The sequence below is a fragment of the Fulmarus glacialis genome, unplaced genomic scaffold (assembly GCF_000690835.1).
Source record: "Fulmarus glacialis isolate BGI_N327 unplaced genomic scaffold, ASM69083v1 scaffold41155, whole genome shotgun sequence".
NCBI classification, from domain to species: domain Eukaryota; kingdom Metazoa; phylum Chordata; class Aves; order Procellariiformes; family Procellariidae; genus Fulmarus; species Fulmarus glacialis.
This window is the reverse complement of record NW_009213130.1, coordinates 1-16,839: the sequence shown is the minus strand read 5'-3', so window position 1 is coordinate 16,839 and position 16,839 is coordinate 1. Positions and strand designations below refer to the sequence as shown.

At 40.8% G+C, this 16,839-nt stretch overlaps 1 protein-coding gene across 1 annotated transcript; it reads left to right on the top strand.

The window, feature by feature from the left end:
- Positions 1-7,259: 7,259 nt before the first annotated feature.
- Positions 7,260-16,332, top strand: LOC104072050 (solute carrier family 2, facilitated glucose transporter member 11-like; the record flags this gene model as incomplete). The annotated part of the gene is made up of 10 exons (XM_009578092.1): positions 7,260-7,340; positions 9,396-9,616; positions 10,175-10,335; positions 10,950-11,074; positions 12,573-12,702; positions 12,847-12,995; positions 13,637-13,824; positions 14,907-15,017; positions 15,094-15,195; positions 16,257-16,332. Coding segments are annotated over exons 2-10 (1,117 nt in total), but the record flags the coding sequence as incomplete, so codon positions are not given.
- Between the last annotated feature and the right edge of the window lie 507 nt (positions 16,333-16,839).

Sequence of the window (16,839 nt, the reverse complement as noted above, 5' to 3'; positions counted from 1 at the left end):
CAGAAAAGGTGTGTCAGAAAACACTTCCTCAGTCTAACAGAGTTCTGTCTGCCTGGGACCAGCCACCCTTTCGATACAAGATGGACAAGCTCCTTTCAGAAGTGGTGAGTACTTCAGCTGGCAGTATCAGCTGTTACCATTAAGCTGTCAGAAGAATTGTGAGGTTATCTGTTTCAATTACCATTCCTAAAGAAAATAGAATACATATATACCAAACTATTTTCAAAATAATAGGGTGGACAGTGGATGCTCTTTAAATAATCTGTCTAATTTTGTTACTGTAAAAATTAGAGCTAACATTTAAAATAAAAAAATCAAAAGACATAGAATGAATTTTCTGGACTAAATCATCATGGAAACTTTGAAGGAAATTCCAGCTGGGTAGAGAAAACTGATTTTTTAAAAAAGGTTAAAAAGTCCTCTAGTACTTAAATGATGAGGCATTTCCATACTGTTTTCACCTGCTCCCACATCTTCCCATGTATAACTGTGACATTATTAAGCTTTCCTAGCTAGTAGCCTGATAGTGATATGAAATATCATTTGAAAATAAAGTTTTTGTGGATTGGTTAATTAATTAATGTGAAGAAGAGTACTGAAACTGATAATCCAGAACCTTTATCTGGCTGATGTTTTTTGCACTGATGCTTTGCATGTTCTCCTAAGATTATTTAAGCATCATCAAACAAGATGATATCCTAGAAATGCAGGGACTGTGATATCACCAGTTTCTTTTGTGATGAGCTTGTACTATTCCTTGCAGATTCAGTACCAGTGGTTGGTTGTAATGATCTTTGTGTTGGGAATTGGTGGATCCCTCACAATTGGCTTTCAAATCTCTATGATCAACTACTCAGCCATGGTAAGAAAAGCTTTAAGCAGATACAGCATCTTCAGGAGTCATTGGTAGTGGCGTCAAAATGTAAAGGATGCTTCCCAAAATAAGTTGCAAATTGTTTCCATTGACTTTCCATTCCCCCCTTCTCTGCAGAAGAAAAGAGTAAGAGCTAGACTATAGCTGCCTTTGAGTGGGCATGCCCAGGTAACAAACACATCAGTCTCTCCATTCAACAGACGTTAACATGGGCAGTGAAAATTTTCAAAAGATATCATGTAAGGTAATTTTAAATGAGGTAATTTGGGTACCACAGCCATCTAACTGAAATAGCAGACAGCCTACTGGGAGCTATCTCATCTTGTCAGCAAACTGCATAAATTACCTCATCAATTTACTACAAATTCTTTCCAACAAATCTGTCCAAGATACAGCATGTCTTTGTAATTGTACATGAAAACACACATGCATGCAAACACAAAGCCCTTTAATGAATCAATATGCTATGTTATCAGTGCAAAGAGCTGCCAGTGACTGTGACCATAGTTTCTCTGTTCAGGTTCAAGGAAGGCATTTGCAAGGTGGGAAAGAGAGAGATCAGAGATTATACTGATGTTTTGACAACTGTATAGTGTTAATTAAGGTTTATATACTAACAACGGTGAGATAGGATCTTATTTTCTGCAAGACAGTGAACACAGGGTATAAACATATGTCACTGGAGTTCTCATACCATGCTTGTTAATATCATGATGTCTGAAGCCTCAGGGGAATAACTAATTAAGGAAAGAGAGAGATCAGAGATTATACTGATGTTTTGACAACTGTATAGTGTTAATTAAGGTTTATATACTAACAACGGTGAGATAGGATCTTATTTTCTGCAAGACAGTGAACACAGGGTATAAACATATGTCACTGGAGTTCTCATACCATGCTTGTTAATATCATGATGTCTGAAGCCTCAGGGGAATAACTAATTAATAATCTAAATAAATCTGCATGTACAAATATTATGATACATGAATAGTACAGCTGTAGCAAGCTTTCCTCTTTGTTCTGCACAGCTATGAAGAAACTGTGGGGTGACGGAAAGCACCAGGCAGAAGTGGATGATCTGCAAGAACAAAAGGCAGCAATGGAAAACATCAAAATCCTGAGTGTGCTGGAAGTGACGGAAGACCAAAATCTGCAATGGCAGCTGTGCATTTTGATTATTGTGATCATAACTCTGCAATTCTCTGGCATGAATGCAGTTGGGTATCTTCCCCTCTCCACGCACTAAAACAACTCTTAGGTGTCCATAGGAAAATTCTGCACTTTAAGCTTGCAGATACTATAAGAGAAATTGTATCTGGGTGGGAGTCAAGCAGTCATGAGATTTACTCCTGGCCATCAACTGGCGGCTGATTTGGCTTTGGATGTTTTTGCCCATCCATCTACCACTTTTTATTTGGAAAACTGAAATCCACTATTGAGCTGGCAAAGTGCTATATAAATGCACCATGTTATTTAAAAAGACAAATTTTGAATTATGGATGTTTATTCTGCCATAACGCTGGGGGCAGGCTGGCTTGTGTATGTTAACCTGCCCACAACAGCTCCTGTGCCCCTCATTGATTCCAAGAAGACTAACAAGGTGCTGCCTGCATCCAGGATGAAATCTTAGGCTTCTTTTTGCCACCGTGCCCACTTCTCCCATCCTTTCTGTGGCAGTGCTTCTATACAGCTTGCAGCTTCCCTAACAACTTTGCAGAGGGGAATTTCTAATGCCCGAGTCGCCTGTTTGAAAGTAAGAACGGCATGAGACCAAACGGAATACAGATATAATATTCATCTTCTTCCATGCTGTTCTTTTCCCAGTTTGCACAGATTTCAATGTGGTGCAATTGCAAGTGGCAGTACTTCTGAACTGCGCTGACCAGACATTAAAGCCATGGAGTAGCTAACTAAATAGACATATGGAAAAATACATGTTAGGACCAGTGTTCACTATTGGCACTGTATCAGATCAACAGTCTATTCTGCTGTGGTAACTTCCACTTTCATTTGTCAGTTCCTTCTCTCTGAGGTTACTCTCCTCTTTCTCCTCTTCACATCTTCTTTTCAGGAGTCCCAACCTTTCTGCACATACAGAAGAGAGAATTTTCTGTTGTAAATCTTGGTCAGTGTCACTTTGCCTTTGCTGGTCCTTTTGCAGGAACTGGTCTCAGCAGGAGCACAGCTGGAACATTGCAGAGGGACTGCTCATCCCTGTCACACAGCACCATGTCAGGTTTAAAAGCATGAGCCTTGGATCCCTCTGTCCCTTTCTTATGAAGTCCAGCCATGCTCACTCTGATATAGCTTCAGGGTCTCCTGCAAGAAGTCAGTCCTTCATGGGTAGTCTTGCTGAGCACCTTCACTACTTCCTGGGTTAAGGAACCTTTCCATCTCAAGCATTCATCCTCCCAGGCTGCACAAATCTAATGCACTAAACCTCAGGAGGCCTGTTCTCCCAAATGTTTACTATTGCTGCATCTCTTGTAGTTACTGATAAACCAGACAGTGTATGATTAACCCTCCAATATTGATGTCTGCATGTTGTTTTAACCCCATGCCAAGACCTCTCTTTCTCATACTGCTGTAAGCAACATCTCAAATTATTTTGACTACTCACCCTGCCTATCTTTTACTCAAAAGGAGAGATAAAGCAAGTAAGCTAGGCTTTTTTCTTTTAGCTTTCTCATCTTTGTACTACTGCTTCAGTGTCATTGCTCTGACTGACACCTTCAAGAAGAAGTTGGAAATTTAGGTGCCATCCAGCCTTACTTATTTCAGTACAGGCCCATGCATCAGGCCACAATCACTGTTAAAAGGCTGCAGCTGGCATCCAACAGAACTGAATACAAGCAGTGGCATCACCGTTAGTGTGTCAGGGTTATGCTTGCATCTGTTCAAACGAAGTTATGTTCTGTAAATATTATGGCTTCGGTAGCTGTTGCTGTTGTTGTCATCAGGAGAGCGAGTAAAACTGGCTAGAATGCAGAGCACAGCCTCTTCGAGCTACTGTCTGCTAGAGCCTTCTCATCCCATATTTTTGTCTCTTTTCTTGGGCCTGCTGGACATAGTGGGGCTAGAATAGCTGTACCAATAGTGAAAAGAGAAAGGAAAAAGCTTCATGTGAATTCCCTCACCTTCCTCAGGAAATTCATCCATCATTAACACCTCTATTTTCACTTCTGTAGGTCCAACACTAAGTGATGATGATAGGTGTATTGTTTTTCTGGAGCACAGCTGACTTGCATCAGATGACAACCAGGATTGAAACTAAAATGATAGCAGTTTCTTTCTGTTAAGAGCATGTGAAAAGCTTTTAAAAAGACACTTTCTATTTCTAACCCATTCTTGAAAAGAAGTATTTTCTCAACAATCAGCAAAAAGGACAGGTCACTGGTGGAAACGTACCCCACTTGCTTGCTTACCAGTCCTGACATTAGAGGTGATATCACACATGCAATCCATTGTTTCCAATGCAAGTTCTTTCTTCCGTTGTGTTTTCTAGGTCTATTTCTGCACTTTTGAGGTGCTGCACACAGCTGGGTTTGAAGATACATATTCCATATGTATCACTAGGGGTTGGTTTCCGTGTGTTCCTTCCCACTCTGATGTGTGTAAGAGGCACTGTATCAGGGTGTTACTCAGGCTTTAGCTGTGCTTACAGTGAAGTGCGTGCTTTTCCTGCCCTTCCAGACCTTTACCATTGAACAGTTTGGCAGGAAGACGCTGCTGTGGAAGGGCTACGCTTTCATGGCCTTGGCACTCACAGTTATTGTCTCCCCTCAGGTAAGAAGAAATTTTTAACTATTTTATTCCCATTTCTGTTTCACACCTAAAGACTGGTGCGTTTCATGTCACAGCGACAAAACAAACTGGATGTAGACAGCTACAAAGTGAAACTTTGCCATCATTGTCATCACTTTGTTTTCATGTTCAAGGTGCTGTAAAAGGAGAAGCAACAACAAAAAAAATCTTTCTCTGGTTTATTTCCAGGAAAACCTCATCTCTTTCTGCTTCCTTATCTTTACTGGGATCCTCATCAGCTCAGGCATCTTCATCTACCTCTTCCTTCCAAAGGGGAACTTGGTTATGGAAATAACCAAAGAATTTGGCGCTTTACATTTTATGAAGAGACCTGATTCCTTTACAGGAAATGCTTCTCTTGAGGAACTTATCACCTACACTTGCTGCTAGCTGGTCAGCAGAAGGACCATCTATTAAGTAAGGTCATAAAGGACCTTACAGACTGCAAAACAAAACAAAAGCAAATTATTTGTTTTCTATTATTGGAAAAGATATTAATATTCCTTCATAGACACAAATGGAATCTTCATGAATGAAAGTCACTCTCATATCACCTTAAAAACCTGAGAGCAGTCATCATAACATAAAATATGTGCTACACTAAACTTATAGATTTCATTTAGGAAAGGTTTTGTGCCTAAATGTCTTCTTTAGTTCCAGTCTCTGTGATTTTGCTATTCAGAATTTTGAGTTTTGGATTATAACAAATCCAAAGTCTCAAATCAAACCTAGAAGAAACCACTGAGTTCCTCTCAGTGTGAAATTAAACTGCAGATGGCTTCAGTCATCCACAATGAGCAATATAGTCTAGATCAAGCTGGTTTAGACAAATTTAAATGACACACCTCATAAAAGTGAGTTTCATGTGTTTGTCCATTTCACAGCAAGCATTTCTTACAGCTCTATATAGAACAAATTAAAAGATCTCCTCAACTCTATAATAATTCCTTAAACATGAAACCATGCACAACTTTCATAGTGTATTCTCTAGACTATATGTGAAATTTTTAACAGAAACAGTCAATTCCATTGACTTGACAAAAAACAAGAGGTAAATTCCTGGATCAAATAACCCTAAAATTGCTGATATGGTGAAACAGTACCATGCTATACAGTCATGTGCAGCGCAGAATCATCAGAAATCCCCAAAAATGTAAGAGAAATTTCACTGATACAATCTCAGAAAAATTATGTAATAAAAAGGAAACATTAGCATTTTGAAACAATAAATAGTCAATAGCTATGCAACTTTCATTTTTGTACAAAGTGTTACAATTGTTGGTGTTCAAGAGAAAATACTTAGAAAAATGCCAAATCATTCTAAATGCTACTGCAAGCCAGAATAAACAACATTTGCTATGCAGTTATATAGGCAATAGTTGGAATTACACAAGTAACCAAGGTTTTATTATTAACATGTATTTTTTCTCATTTCTTTAGACTCACAGTATTTGCAGTAAACCCCTCTGTAAATAATTGCATTCTGTGTTTTATGAACTGAAAGTACAAGTCCCAAGGGTGAGCTTGGGCATTTACTGAGGGCTTCAGTACAACCCCATTGCCCCATCTGCCCCTACCCCAAGCCTTGGGGGTGGGGGAAAGTCCCCTGGCATGAGTAAGAGCAAGCAGAAAACTCTGAAAGCAGGAACAACACAGGGCATCAACCACACATGAAAGCCCCAGGCAAACTCTTTCTTCCAAGTGCTGTCTCTAGCAGAAGACATGTAGAGCTACAGTTCGGGCTTCCCCTCACAAGAGAGGAGCCTCTGGGAACCAAAGGTGACTTTTCAATGGCTACAACACTGATTTTGGAGTTGTTATGTGTCAAAGCTGAAACCTGAGGGATTCAGATCCCAGTTGTCCCATCATAACTCATTAGGGAATTTCTACCTTCTTTGATTACTCTCATGAGTAAGTGGGTCTTACAGTTACTGGATGTTTCAAGCGGAGCCTTCAGGACCAGATGCTCTATTCCAAAAGCCTCTGCCAGGGCACAATATCTCTTACTGCCTTTTCACCACTCCTGGCCAACAAACATCCCCATAAACACCAGACAAGAAATACCCTTCCTCAGTACAGTCTAACTGATACATAAAGCCAGAACAGCGGAATTAGGCTTTGAAATTTGCCTGTTTTTCATCTAATAAATCATATTTGCTATACCAATGAATCTGAAACAGAACACCACATATTTTACTTAATACTGAATAACAGCACCTAAACCTCATACCAGCTGCTTTTTGCTTTGTGTAGATTATGGCAGAGGTACTCCTCAGTCTGTATCAAGAAGTAAAGTATTTTACTGTTCCTGGAAAACTGTTTAGATTTTTTTGCCTGAACTGTTCTCCTTTCCCTTTCCAAAGCCCTCACTACCCCCCAGGTGCAAACTTCCTCTCCTTTGAAACTTTCCCCCTGCGGACTGGACTAGATGCAATTATTTCCTGAAATATTTAATCTGGCAGTGTTAACTTTGGCCAGTCAAAGTAAATATAAGTGAGTGAAGACGAAATAGTGAAAATTTAACTCTGGTCCCTGAAGCCAAATGCCCACTGCCATACCAGCAGGCAGGAGACAGAGACACAGAAGCCTGTGATGACAAAGACACATCACACACTGGACAACCAGCCCCTACCCAGAGATGACCGGATTCCTATCAGACCTGGTAAGTACTTGTATTTACATATGTGACATTTTTGTATGCTACTAGTATTTCAAAGAAAACAAAATCAGTATCTCAGTAAAAACAACAAGGCTCTTATTCATTAAACACATCTTGGAAGTGGTTTTGCCCACCATTTTGAGGTATTACAGATGTTTGCACTTCATATCCACTGCCATCCATCTTCGTCTTATTTTTATCAATACATTAACATTTCTTAAATGTTTTCATTTACTGGAAAATATTTGCTTACCTTCAAACATAATTTGCTTTCTTACCTGCTGAAAAAAGAGTTTTGTTAAATATACCACTAATTATTCAGTGCAAGAGATGGTAGGCAGAGGTTTTGAAAGGCAGGGAACAGGACTGGATGTTGGCAGCCGTGGCATCTTGACAGGGATGTTTGTGGAAGCCTGCAGCATTTATATTTGCCATGGTTTAACCCCAGTCAGCAACTAACCCAGTCACCACACAGCCGCTCGCTCACACCCCCCCCAGTGGGATGGGGGAGAGAATCGGAAGGGCAGAAGTAAGAAAACTCGTGGGTTGAGATAAGAACAGTTTAATACTTGAAATATAATAATAATAATAACAAGAACAACAACAACAATAATAATAAATTGTAATGAAGAGGAAAACAAGGAGAGAGAGAGAGAGAGGAACAAAACCCAGGAAAAACAAGTGATGCAACTGCTCACCACCTGCTGATTGATGCCCAGCCAGTCCCCAAGCAGTGATTGCTGCCTCCCAGCCAACTCCCTGCAGTTTATATACTGAATAAGACATCATATGGTATGGAATATCCCTTTGGTAAGTTTGGGTCAGCTATCCTGGCTATGCTCCCTCCTAGCTTCTTGTGCACCTGGCAGAGCATGGGAAGCTGAAAAGTCCTTGATTTAGCGTAAGCACTACTGAGCAACAACTAAAACATCAGTGTGTTATCAACATTATTCTTGTATTAAAACCAAAACACAGCACTATACCAGCTACCAGGAAGAAAATGAACTCTATCCCAGCCGAAACCAGGACAGTATCCTGGCTACAGCTGAGTCTTGAACCCAGAGTTCCTGCCTCACACATCAGTGAGGCACCTCCAGTTAGGACAAAGCCTCTTTGAGAAAGAGCTCTCAGCTCCTGCCAGGCACACTTAAACTCTCATCCAGGAAAGAGGAATATGGCAGGGCACCTCTGAAAAGCTGATGATTTTTCGTTCATTCATGGCATATTCACTATGTCCTGCTGCAAAGGCTGCTGTAGAGTAAACCTAAGCGCAGTGCTGGTTGTGTATTTTCAGATCTGTAATCAACTAGGAAAAAAAATCAGAAAAAATATCAGTGGGATGCCTGTTCTCAAAGCTCCCAAGAAATTAAGATGACCATGCTGCTTGAGACAGGCAGGTGGGGCAAGAGTTGAGGACTGATGATGGTAATAAGAGCTAGAAACGACACTTTCCTCCTACAGCACATCTTAAGCAGAACAATTGCAGAAGGGAACTTCTGTCCCAAAACCTTTCCTTGCTGTTCCCTCTGCTCCATCTAGGTAAAAAAGTATGGATTTCCAAGGGCTGCCACACTGACAGGAATCTGAGTGGAAAAACATGCTGTAAGCAACACCGGTCTGGTTTTTTTTCCACATTTCAGAATTCTTTTTTAGCTGCTGTGGGTGATTTCAGGAGGCTTTGCCACAAAACTTGAGTTGAGCGATCACTGCCCACTATTCAAGGGCCTGAAGGGTAGCTAGCACAGCAGCTGCTCTTTCAGATAAGATAGGAAAGGTCTGGGTACAGAGGGCCTGGTCACTACTGTGGGCACAGGTCTGAGCTGCAGGTAGCCTGGCCACTGTCCAGATAGCAGAGAGGAAAGTAAGACCTCCGTCCCCAAAACCACTCTCACATGTTTTAGTCCTGGAATGTGGAATGACCTTCAGCTTGCTACTCTGTTGACTAATTATTGAGAAGAGGAGGGAAATGTAATAGTTTCCATAGCTAACGGCTGCATTTCCTTGAGCTGGATGTAAGGAAATCACAGGAGGATGTACACTTCACACCAGGGCAAGCAGAGGGAACATGCCTATCTGCAAATCCCTTGAACAAATGAGACATTTCTGGAGAATGAAAGACACATTCCAAAAACAGCCTGATGTGGCTACAAGCTTAAGAAGATTTTGTTCTACCTCTGCAGGTACAGTACCAGGGGCTCTTTCAAATGATCACTGTCCTGGGGATTGGTGGAACATTCCAAATTGGCTTTCAAATTTCTACAATCACCTACATGTCTCAGGTAGGCAAAGACGCACATGGCACACTGGTTAACGGTGCCACTGAGTCTACATTCCTGCCTGAGGATGTTCTTCTCTGGCAGTCACAAGGGTTTAATCACAGTATTCTCCTCTCACAATTCTTTCCCATTACTACGCCACCATGTAAAGCAGAACATGTCAAAGTGTTGAAAATAGAAGAAAAGAGAGAGACCTGCAAGTGGTTGTTTATAGAACTGTTCCTCAGAAGATGCACACTGACTGGGGTGGCATCTGTCTCCCTTATAAACCTACAGCACATGTACCTACTTCAGTGGTCTCACTTGACACTGTTCTTCACTACAAGTCCGTGCCTCAGTTCCTCAGATTTCAAGGACAAAAAAGCAAAGAATGAACTCCTTTTAATGGCAAAATGAACACATCATACTCTATTACACTATGTCTATTAGCTAATGCACATTTTTAGAGTCTTTATGAAATAGTGACTTTAGCTGAAGCAACAAAATTATGTTCTAAATATAATAAAATACACGCACTGGAGTCACAGTTATTGTTAATGAAAATTCTTTTTTCTGTCTCAGCATGTTAAGGCTTTCATTAATGAAACTTGGCTGGAGCGATATGGCTACCCCATCCATCAGGATAACCTCTTGTTCCTGTGGTCTATCACCGTGTCTATCTTTGGTATAGGAGGTCTCTTGGGTTCTTCAGGAAGTAGATACTTGACTGTCAAGTATGGCAAGTATGTATGTTTAAAGACTATTTGTCAACTGAATCTTAGCTTAAGGAAATGACAGTTGAGGTTTTAAATGTGAGACAGACTTTTGGGCTTAGTAATGGCTATAATACAGCCAGCTTAGCAGTGGTATCAACAGATTTTGCTGCTTCTTGCCCTTGTCCTGTGGCACAGGCTAATCAACTGTGCTGCCAGCCTGTTACACCAGATGCAGTTACGCAGGTTGAGTTAATCTCGGCAAGGAGGAAAGGCAGCCCCCTGGCTGAAGACAGATTGGATTTCTTGGAGGTGCTACTCAAAATACAGCAGCATTGAGATGCTCCTAAGCGCTACATCAATGTGTTTCATGATGGATTTTCAAGTGCAGAAAAGCGTTAAGACTCTTCGCCGCTACAAAATCCAGAAGTGTTCCCAAACTCCCAGGTCTAGCCAAGGCACACTGTGAGTCCAGAGCATCCAGTGCCAACAGTGTGGAAAGGCTTATTTTGTCCCGGACCACATATGTATAATTTCACAAAATTAGCAAGACAATTTCACCCAAGACATCCTACATGCCAGGAGATTACGTGCCATTTTCCTTCTGGTTTACAAAAATTCTTTTTACTTTCTTGCACTTACAGAAAGAAATGTCTTCTGTGCAACAATCTGCTCATGATAGTGGCAGCATCCATCATGGGCTGCAGTAAAATAGCCCAGTCCTTTGAGATGATTCTAATTGGACGCTTCATGTGTGGAATAAGTGCAGGTAAGTGCACAGGTCAGCAGGCTTTCCCAAAATTTTACATCTTCATTCAAAGTAAATAATAACCCTCCACAAAGAAAATAAAACATTTAAGTCAATGATCCCTTATCAGAAGATCTTCCATAACACCCAGCAATAAAGAGCATAATCACTACTAATTTTGCTGATACCAAATTAAATTCAGCTTTGCCAAGTGCATAAATATTCAAAGCTGTCAGGAATGTTTTGATACAACATGAAACAAGGTTTTTTTTCTGATGGAAAAATATGTATAATATTTTGGTTAACAGTACTGGAAATTATATGGTATATGGTTTAAAGCTAGTTTTCTCATAAGGCTCCAGAAAACCAGGCTGTTCAAGGCCATGGCCATTTAATTTTGACTCTGAACATATTTCAGGAATGTTCTACAAGGGTATTCAAACTGCTTCAAAGCAGTAAGTCCTTGGGGTTAGTACAAAGAGCTGGACATAATCAAGCAAAATCACTCCTGGCAGGTAGACCACATGCAGCAAAAACATCCTGTGCTGGTATCAGTATGCCTTGTATTTGTCTCCTACACAAAAAACTGCTTTTTCATTCAGTTTAGATATTAAAAGGGACGCCTATTTTAACTTATTTCATTAGAAATTAATGTCCATTTTTCAAATAACCAGATTTCGTACATTGCTTCTCTGACAAACTGTTGTATTAAAGAACTACAGTTCTATTTTGAGAACTACTCACTCACAAGGGCCCTGCTATGGTCTAGAACCTGTATCATACCTCATGCAAAGACCTAATTTTTGTTAAAGAGATTGCATATCTGCATTGCTCCTGCCACGTAAAGCCAGGAGAACATGTTGCTTTCAAAACAGATAAAAGGGGCTGTGACCACCATGTCAGGAAAAAGCTCTTGTTCCCAGACTAGTTTTCAGAATGTCTGAGTTATTAAGTACTTCACATATAGCTGGAAACATCAACTCTGCCTGAAATCATCAAAATTATTGCTGGACACTGGAAAAGATATACTTGTGTCTCCCCCTAAACCATGTACAAATCAACATTGAATATAGCACTGAATATTTTAATCTGCTATGGATCTACCATACAGCTCTTCCATAGCATTATGTCAGAAAAGGTTGAGATTATATGGGTTAACTAGAAGCATATTAAATATTACTACAGGGAGTTTAGTTATTCAGCACTTGCATACTCTGTGTCCTCTAAAATATGCTAAGACTCACAAGAGATACTATGATTAGGCTACATGTACACCCCAAAGGGAAAACTGTACATTTCTTAAGATCAGGAAACTGCACTATGAAAAGAGGACCACTTTTGTAGAAAGGGTTAGAAAACCTAGTACTGAAAAATCTCATACGTGGGTTGAGGTATCAGAAACAATTAGGTGAATGAGGCAGCTATATTCTGTAATGCTTAATTATTTACATGCAATTTTACTTCCAATGATTATGAATGTCTTCTTTCTTCTCTCCCATAATTCTCTCCCCACCTCAAGGTCTTTGTGCTCCTCTACATCATCAATACGTTGGAGAAATTTCCCCTAGGAAGCTACGTGGATTTGCAAACTCTACTTCCTCTTTCTTTTGGTCACTGGGAAAAGCCGTAGGGCAAATTTCAGGACAAAGGTATAATACAATTGATTTCCGACCCAATCAGTTCTAGATCCCCTCTACATTTTGCGTTTTCCTCTGCTTTTCCATGCATTCCTTTCTCTCCTCAAAACCAATGCAATGAACTTTTATCCTACACACAAGTTTTATCCCTGCCAGGGAGCTGCTGGGCAGCCAGTCCCTGTGGCCCATGCTGATGGCCTCCTGTGGACTTCCAGCACTGGTGCAGCTGGTGACTTTGCCCTTCTTCCCTGAGTCCCCACCATATCTCCTCATGCATAAAGGAGACCAGGAAGGCTGCAAAAAAGGTAACTGAGGGCTCCAGGTTCTTGTTCCTCACTTGACTTTCAATTGTTGTGTGATGTTCGCTCTCCCCATATGGGAAAAAATAAACAGGACAAAGTTTCTCCCTGCTCATTTCCCAGATGACTCTGTGAATACCTACTAAGTATATTTTTGTTGTAGTCCCCACATAGAACATGAAACTATTTCTCTCTACAGTTCTGTATCACAAAACCTTTCACATTCATCTGACACCACCTGTGCTGTCAGTCTGATGATAAATGATAAATGATAAATGATAAATGATAAATGATAAATGATAAATGGCTGTTTGCACTGCAGGGCTCCACAGGGCACCCCTTAGCTCTTGTTGGCTGTGTACCCCGCTCATACCCTGAGAGAAGGATGAAGGGAGAAAAGTAGAACCCATGGGCAGGGAGGGAGTCATTGTGCACCCGACTAGGCCCCTCTGTCAGAACAGGTCCCTCTGTGCAGGAGGGGACCAGAGCTCTGGAACACCCTATAGGACATCTCTGCCTCACACCAGAGCCACAGCCATGCATGCTGTGCTGCCAGATGTGTGCATCACCTACTCAACAAACTCCTTAGGCAACAAACAATAGAGACAAATTAACATGGCAGGTCTCACTCTCCTTCTCCTCCACAGCCATAAGGCAGCTTTGGGGTGAAGGCCATCACCAAGCAGAGATTGATGACATCATGAAAGAGAAGGCAACAATGAAAAACACCAAGATCTTGAGTGTCCTGGAGCTAATGAAAGAACAAGCTTTCCGTTGGCAGCTGTACATTATAGTTATTCTGACCGCCACAGTTCAGCTATGTGGCATCAATGCAGTTGAGTGGTTTTCCCCCTTAAAGTCTAAAACACTTATTGACAACCTTAAAGGAGACATCATGGCTTCCAGGAGTTCCCTCCATTTTTCTCAGGCTTCTCAGGCCACAACATGCTGTCTGCCAGCCCAGCTACAGGGCAGCAGCAGCAGTCTGCAAAGATTGGCCGGGCTTTTCATGTGACATTCCTTTGCTCAGTTCTTGGTCCTTGCTGGAGTTATCTTCCTTGGTAGTTAGGCTTATTTAACAGTCATTTTTGGAAGCTGTTACAAAGCCTCAGAATCCACTCTTACAAATGAGCCCACCCTATATTGGCAAAATCTGCAGTGTAGTTTTATGTTACTCCTCTCCCTGCAACTGCTACTATTTGCCCCCTGGCTCTTATCATCCCAAGATGTTGGGACCGCAGTACGCTCACTCTACCTTTAAAGCTAATCAATGAGCATGCTCACTGTTCTGGCAGCTTCCGCAGTTCTCCCCCTCTTCCTCACAGCAGCACTTTTCTGGGATTGTTTTGAAGCCACAGCTTTGCAATTGCCTGCATGATTCTTCTACCTCTAACATCATGATGCAGCAACATCTGTAAAGGAAATACACAGCTGAGTCTCACACAGCTTAAACTGGAATCTTTATCATCTCAGCATATCTCCAAACAATAGCAGAGATACTTGAAAAGAAAAGATGCTTGTTTCACCCCCTCACAACTCCATAACCCATGCTCTTCTTTCTTGTGAATATTCTACAATGATGTGTTTGGATGGGCTCCGGAAGAGACAATATATCTGGCTCTTTCTGAAAGCACCTAAATCAGGACTTTGCAAACCTAATTACATTGCAGCAGCTGGAGATCCTTTTATCCCAGCATTTTATCTTTTACCAAATTAATTAATTAATTAATTACATTTTATAATGTTTTTGTCTGCCAATAAAGTGAATACTACCAAAAAGAGTGCAGAATTCTAGCTCACTCCAAAGCTGAGCTGCATGCTCCTTGGTTAGCAGCTCCTATCCAGGGCAGTGTCACACAGGTATGGGTAAGAAATCAATTATTTTCTTCTCTTACTGTTTTATGGGTTTTTTTCCAGATTTATTTTTATACTTTTGAAGTCCTCCAGGCAGCCGGCTTTGATGAAAGAATGATCTCCTATATGACCCTCTCTGTTGGACTCTCTGAACTCGTAGCTACTGTAGTCTGTGTAAGTCACATTACTATGAGAATGTGTCACAATTTGCTCTTCTGGCACTGACACCAGTGTGATTTCTGTCCTTCAGAGCTCCATCATTGAGCGACTGGGCAGGAAAGTGCTCCTAAGAGGAGGCTATTGGATCATGGGTTCACTGCTAGCTGGTATCACCGTGACTCTCTCCCTACAGGTAAGGAAACTCTTCTGATGGCAGACCTCTTTCCATTATCTATTCTGTTTCTAACCTCTGCTCACAGGCAGGATCATGCTACTAAGAATGGAAAGTGAGGCTTAGAAGTGCCAAAATAACTTCTGTGTTAACCCTCTGGGAGGGGAATATCTTGAAGATTAAACCCTCTCTCCGCAAGTACTCTCTTGTACTCCTGCCTTCCTTTCAACATGATCCCATGAGCTCAGCAAGGAGCATATAAAAGATGGGAGACTAGCACCAATTCCTGATTTCATCAGACTGCAAGGACAAAACACTGGCCAGTGTAGATCAAAAGACGGTTCTAGGAAAATGTCAGTTTTTAACAAGTAACAATAAAAAAACAGACTCTTTGCATCAGTTAATTTGAAATTTAACTTTGCTGTAGAAGATACTGGGAATGCACATATCTGTTCACAGACTGGAGACCAGTTCAACTCTACAACACTGTGTCATTGCTGTAGCTTCTTCAGAAGCCAGTCTCCTGGGTTACCAGTATTCATCCAAGAGCTACTCTATAGATACTACTGTAAAATTAGCCTTGAAGCAAGGTGGCAGCAGACTTCCAGTTTTGCTTCATTCTTGAAGGATCTCAAACATAGGAGAGAGTAATCTTTTTTCCCAAAGCATCGAGTCTCATATCTTCTTGATTAAGATCTAGGAAAGTTCCTTTTCAGTACCAGTTATTGAACCTATCACTTAATAAAAGTGAAGAAAGATATGATTTGGCCTTCCCATATTCTCTAAGGGCTGAGGGAAGCACCGTGGGGTCAAGAAGAAAGGAGGACAGGGTGGAAAAGTACTATTCAGACTTCCTTTAATTGAAGACCTCCAAGCTTGACAGCTGCTAGCAAACCTGCTTCTCTGCTCACCTAACAAAAACCTCACTGCTCCATCCACAGCAAAAAGCACATGCATTTCTCTGCCAGTTCCCCCACACTGTATATTTTTTCTTGAGGTGACAGTGTTGGAAAACAAGCAGCATTTCTCATCTACGGTTATCAACAGATTTCACCCAGAAGTTTGTTTTTTTTTTTTCCCAGGACTGGTATTTCTGGATGCCATACTGCAGCCTTTGTCTGATTATCTTGTTTGTAGTTGTCTTTGGAGTCGGGCCAGGTGAGTACTTCCTTCAAAAGAAATAAAGGAATCAAGTTATGTGAGCTTATTAATATGGCTAGGAAAATACTGCATAATATTGCATAACATTTAGCATAAGTAAATTCATTTAACCTAATCTTGTAGTCATTTAAACATTGTGGGTCCAATCATTGGCCAGAAACTTCAATGCCATCAGGTTTGGGTTTTGCTAACGAGAGGAAAGGAACAGAGAAAAAAGTACTCACTGGAAAAATACAGCAAAAATAGAGCAAAAGCAGATGGGTAAAATATTTTTTTAAAAATACCAAGAAAAAAGAAAGAAAAAGAAAAGCAAGAGTTCTTTTAAATTCAGTGTTGTATAATCTTACATCTTATCCCAGATAGACAGCAGTGCAGAAGACCCACTTCGGAGTAATTCTTTTCCTAGCATATACTACCTGCTCCTTTAAAGATTTTTTTTTAAAGCCTATTCATTTTTAAAATATTTGCCTACTGCCCTGGTTTCAGCTGGGATAGACTTAATTT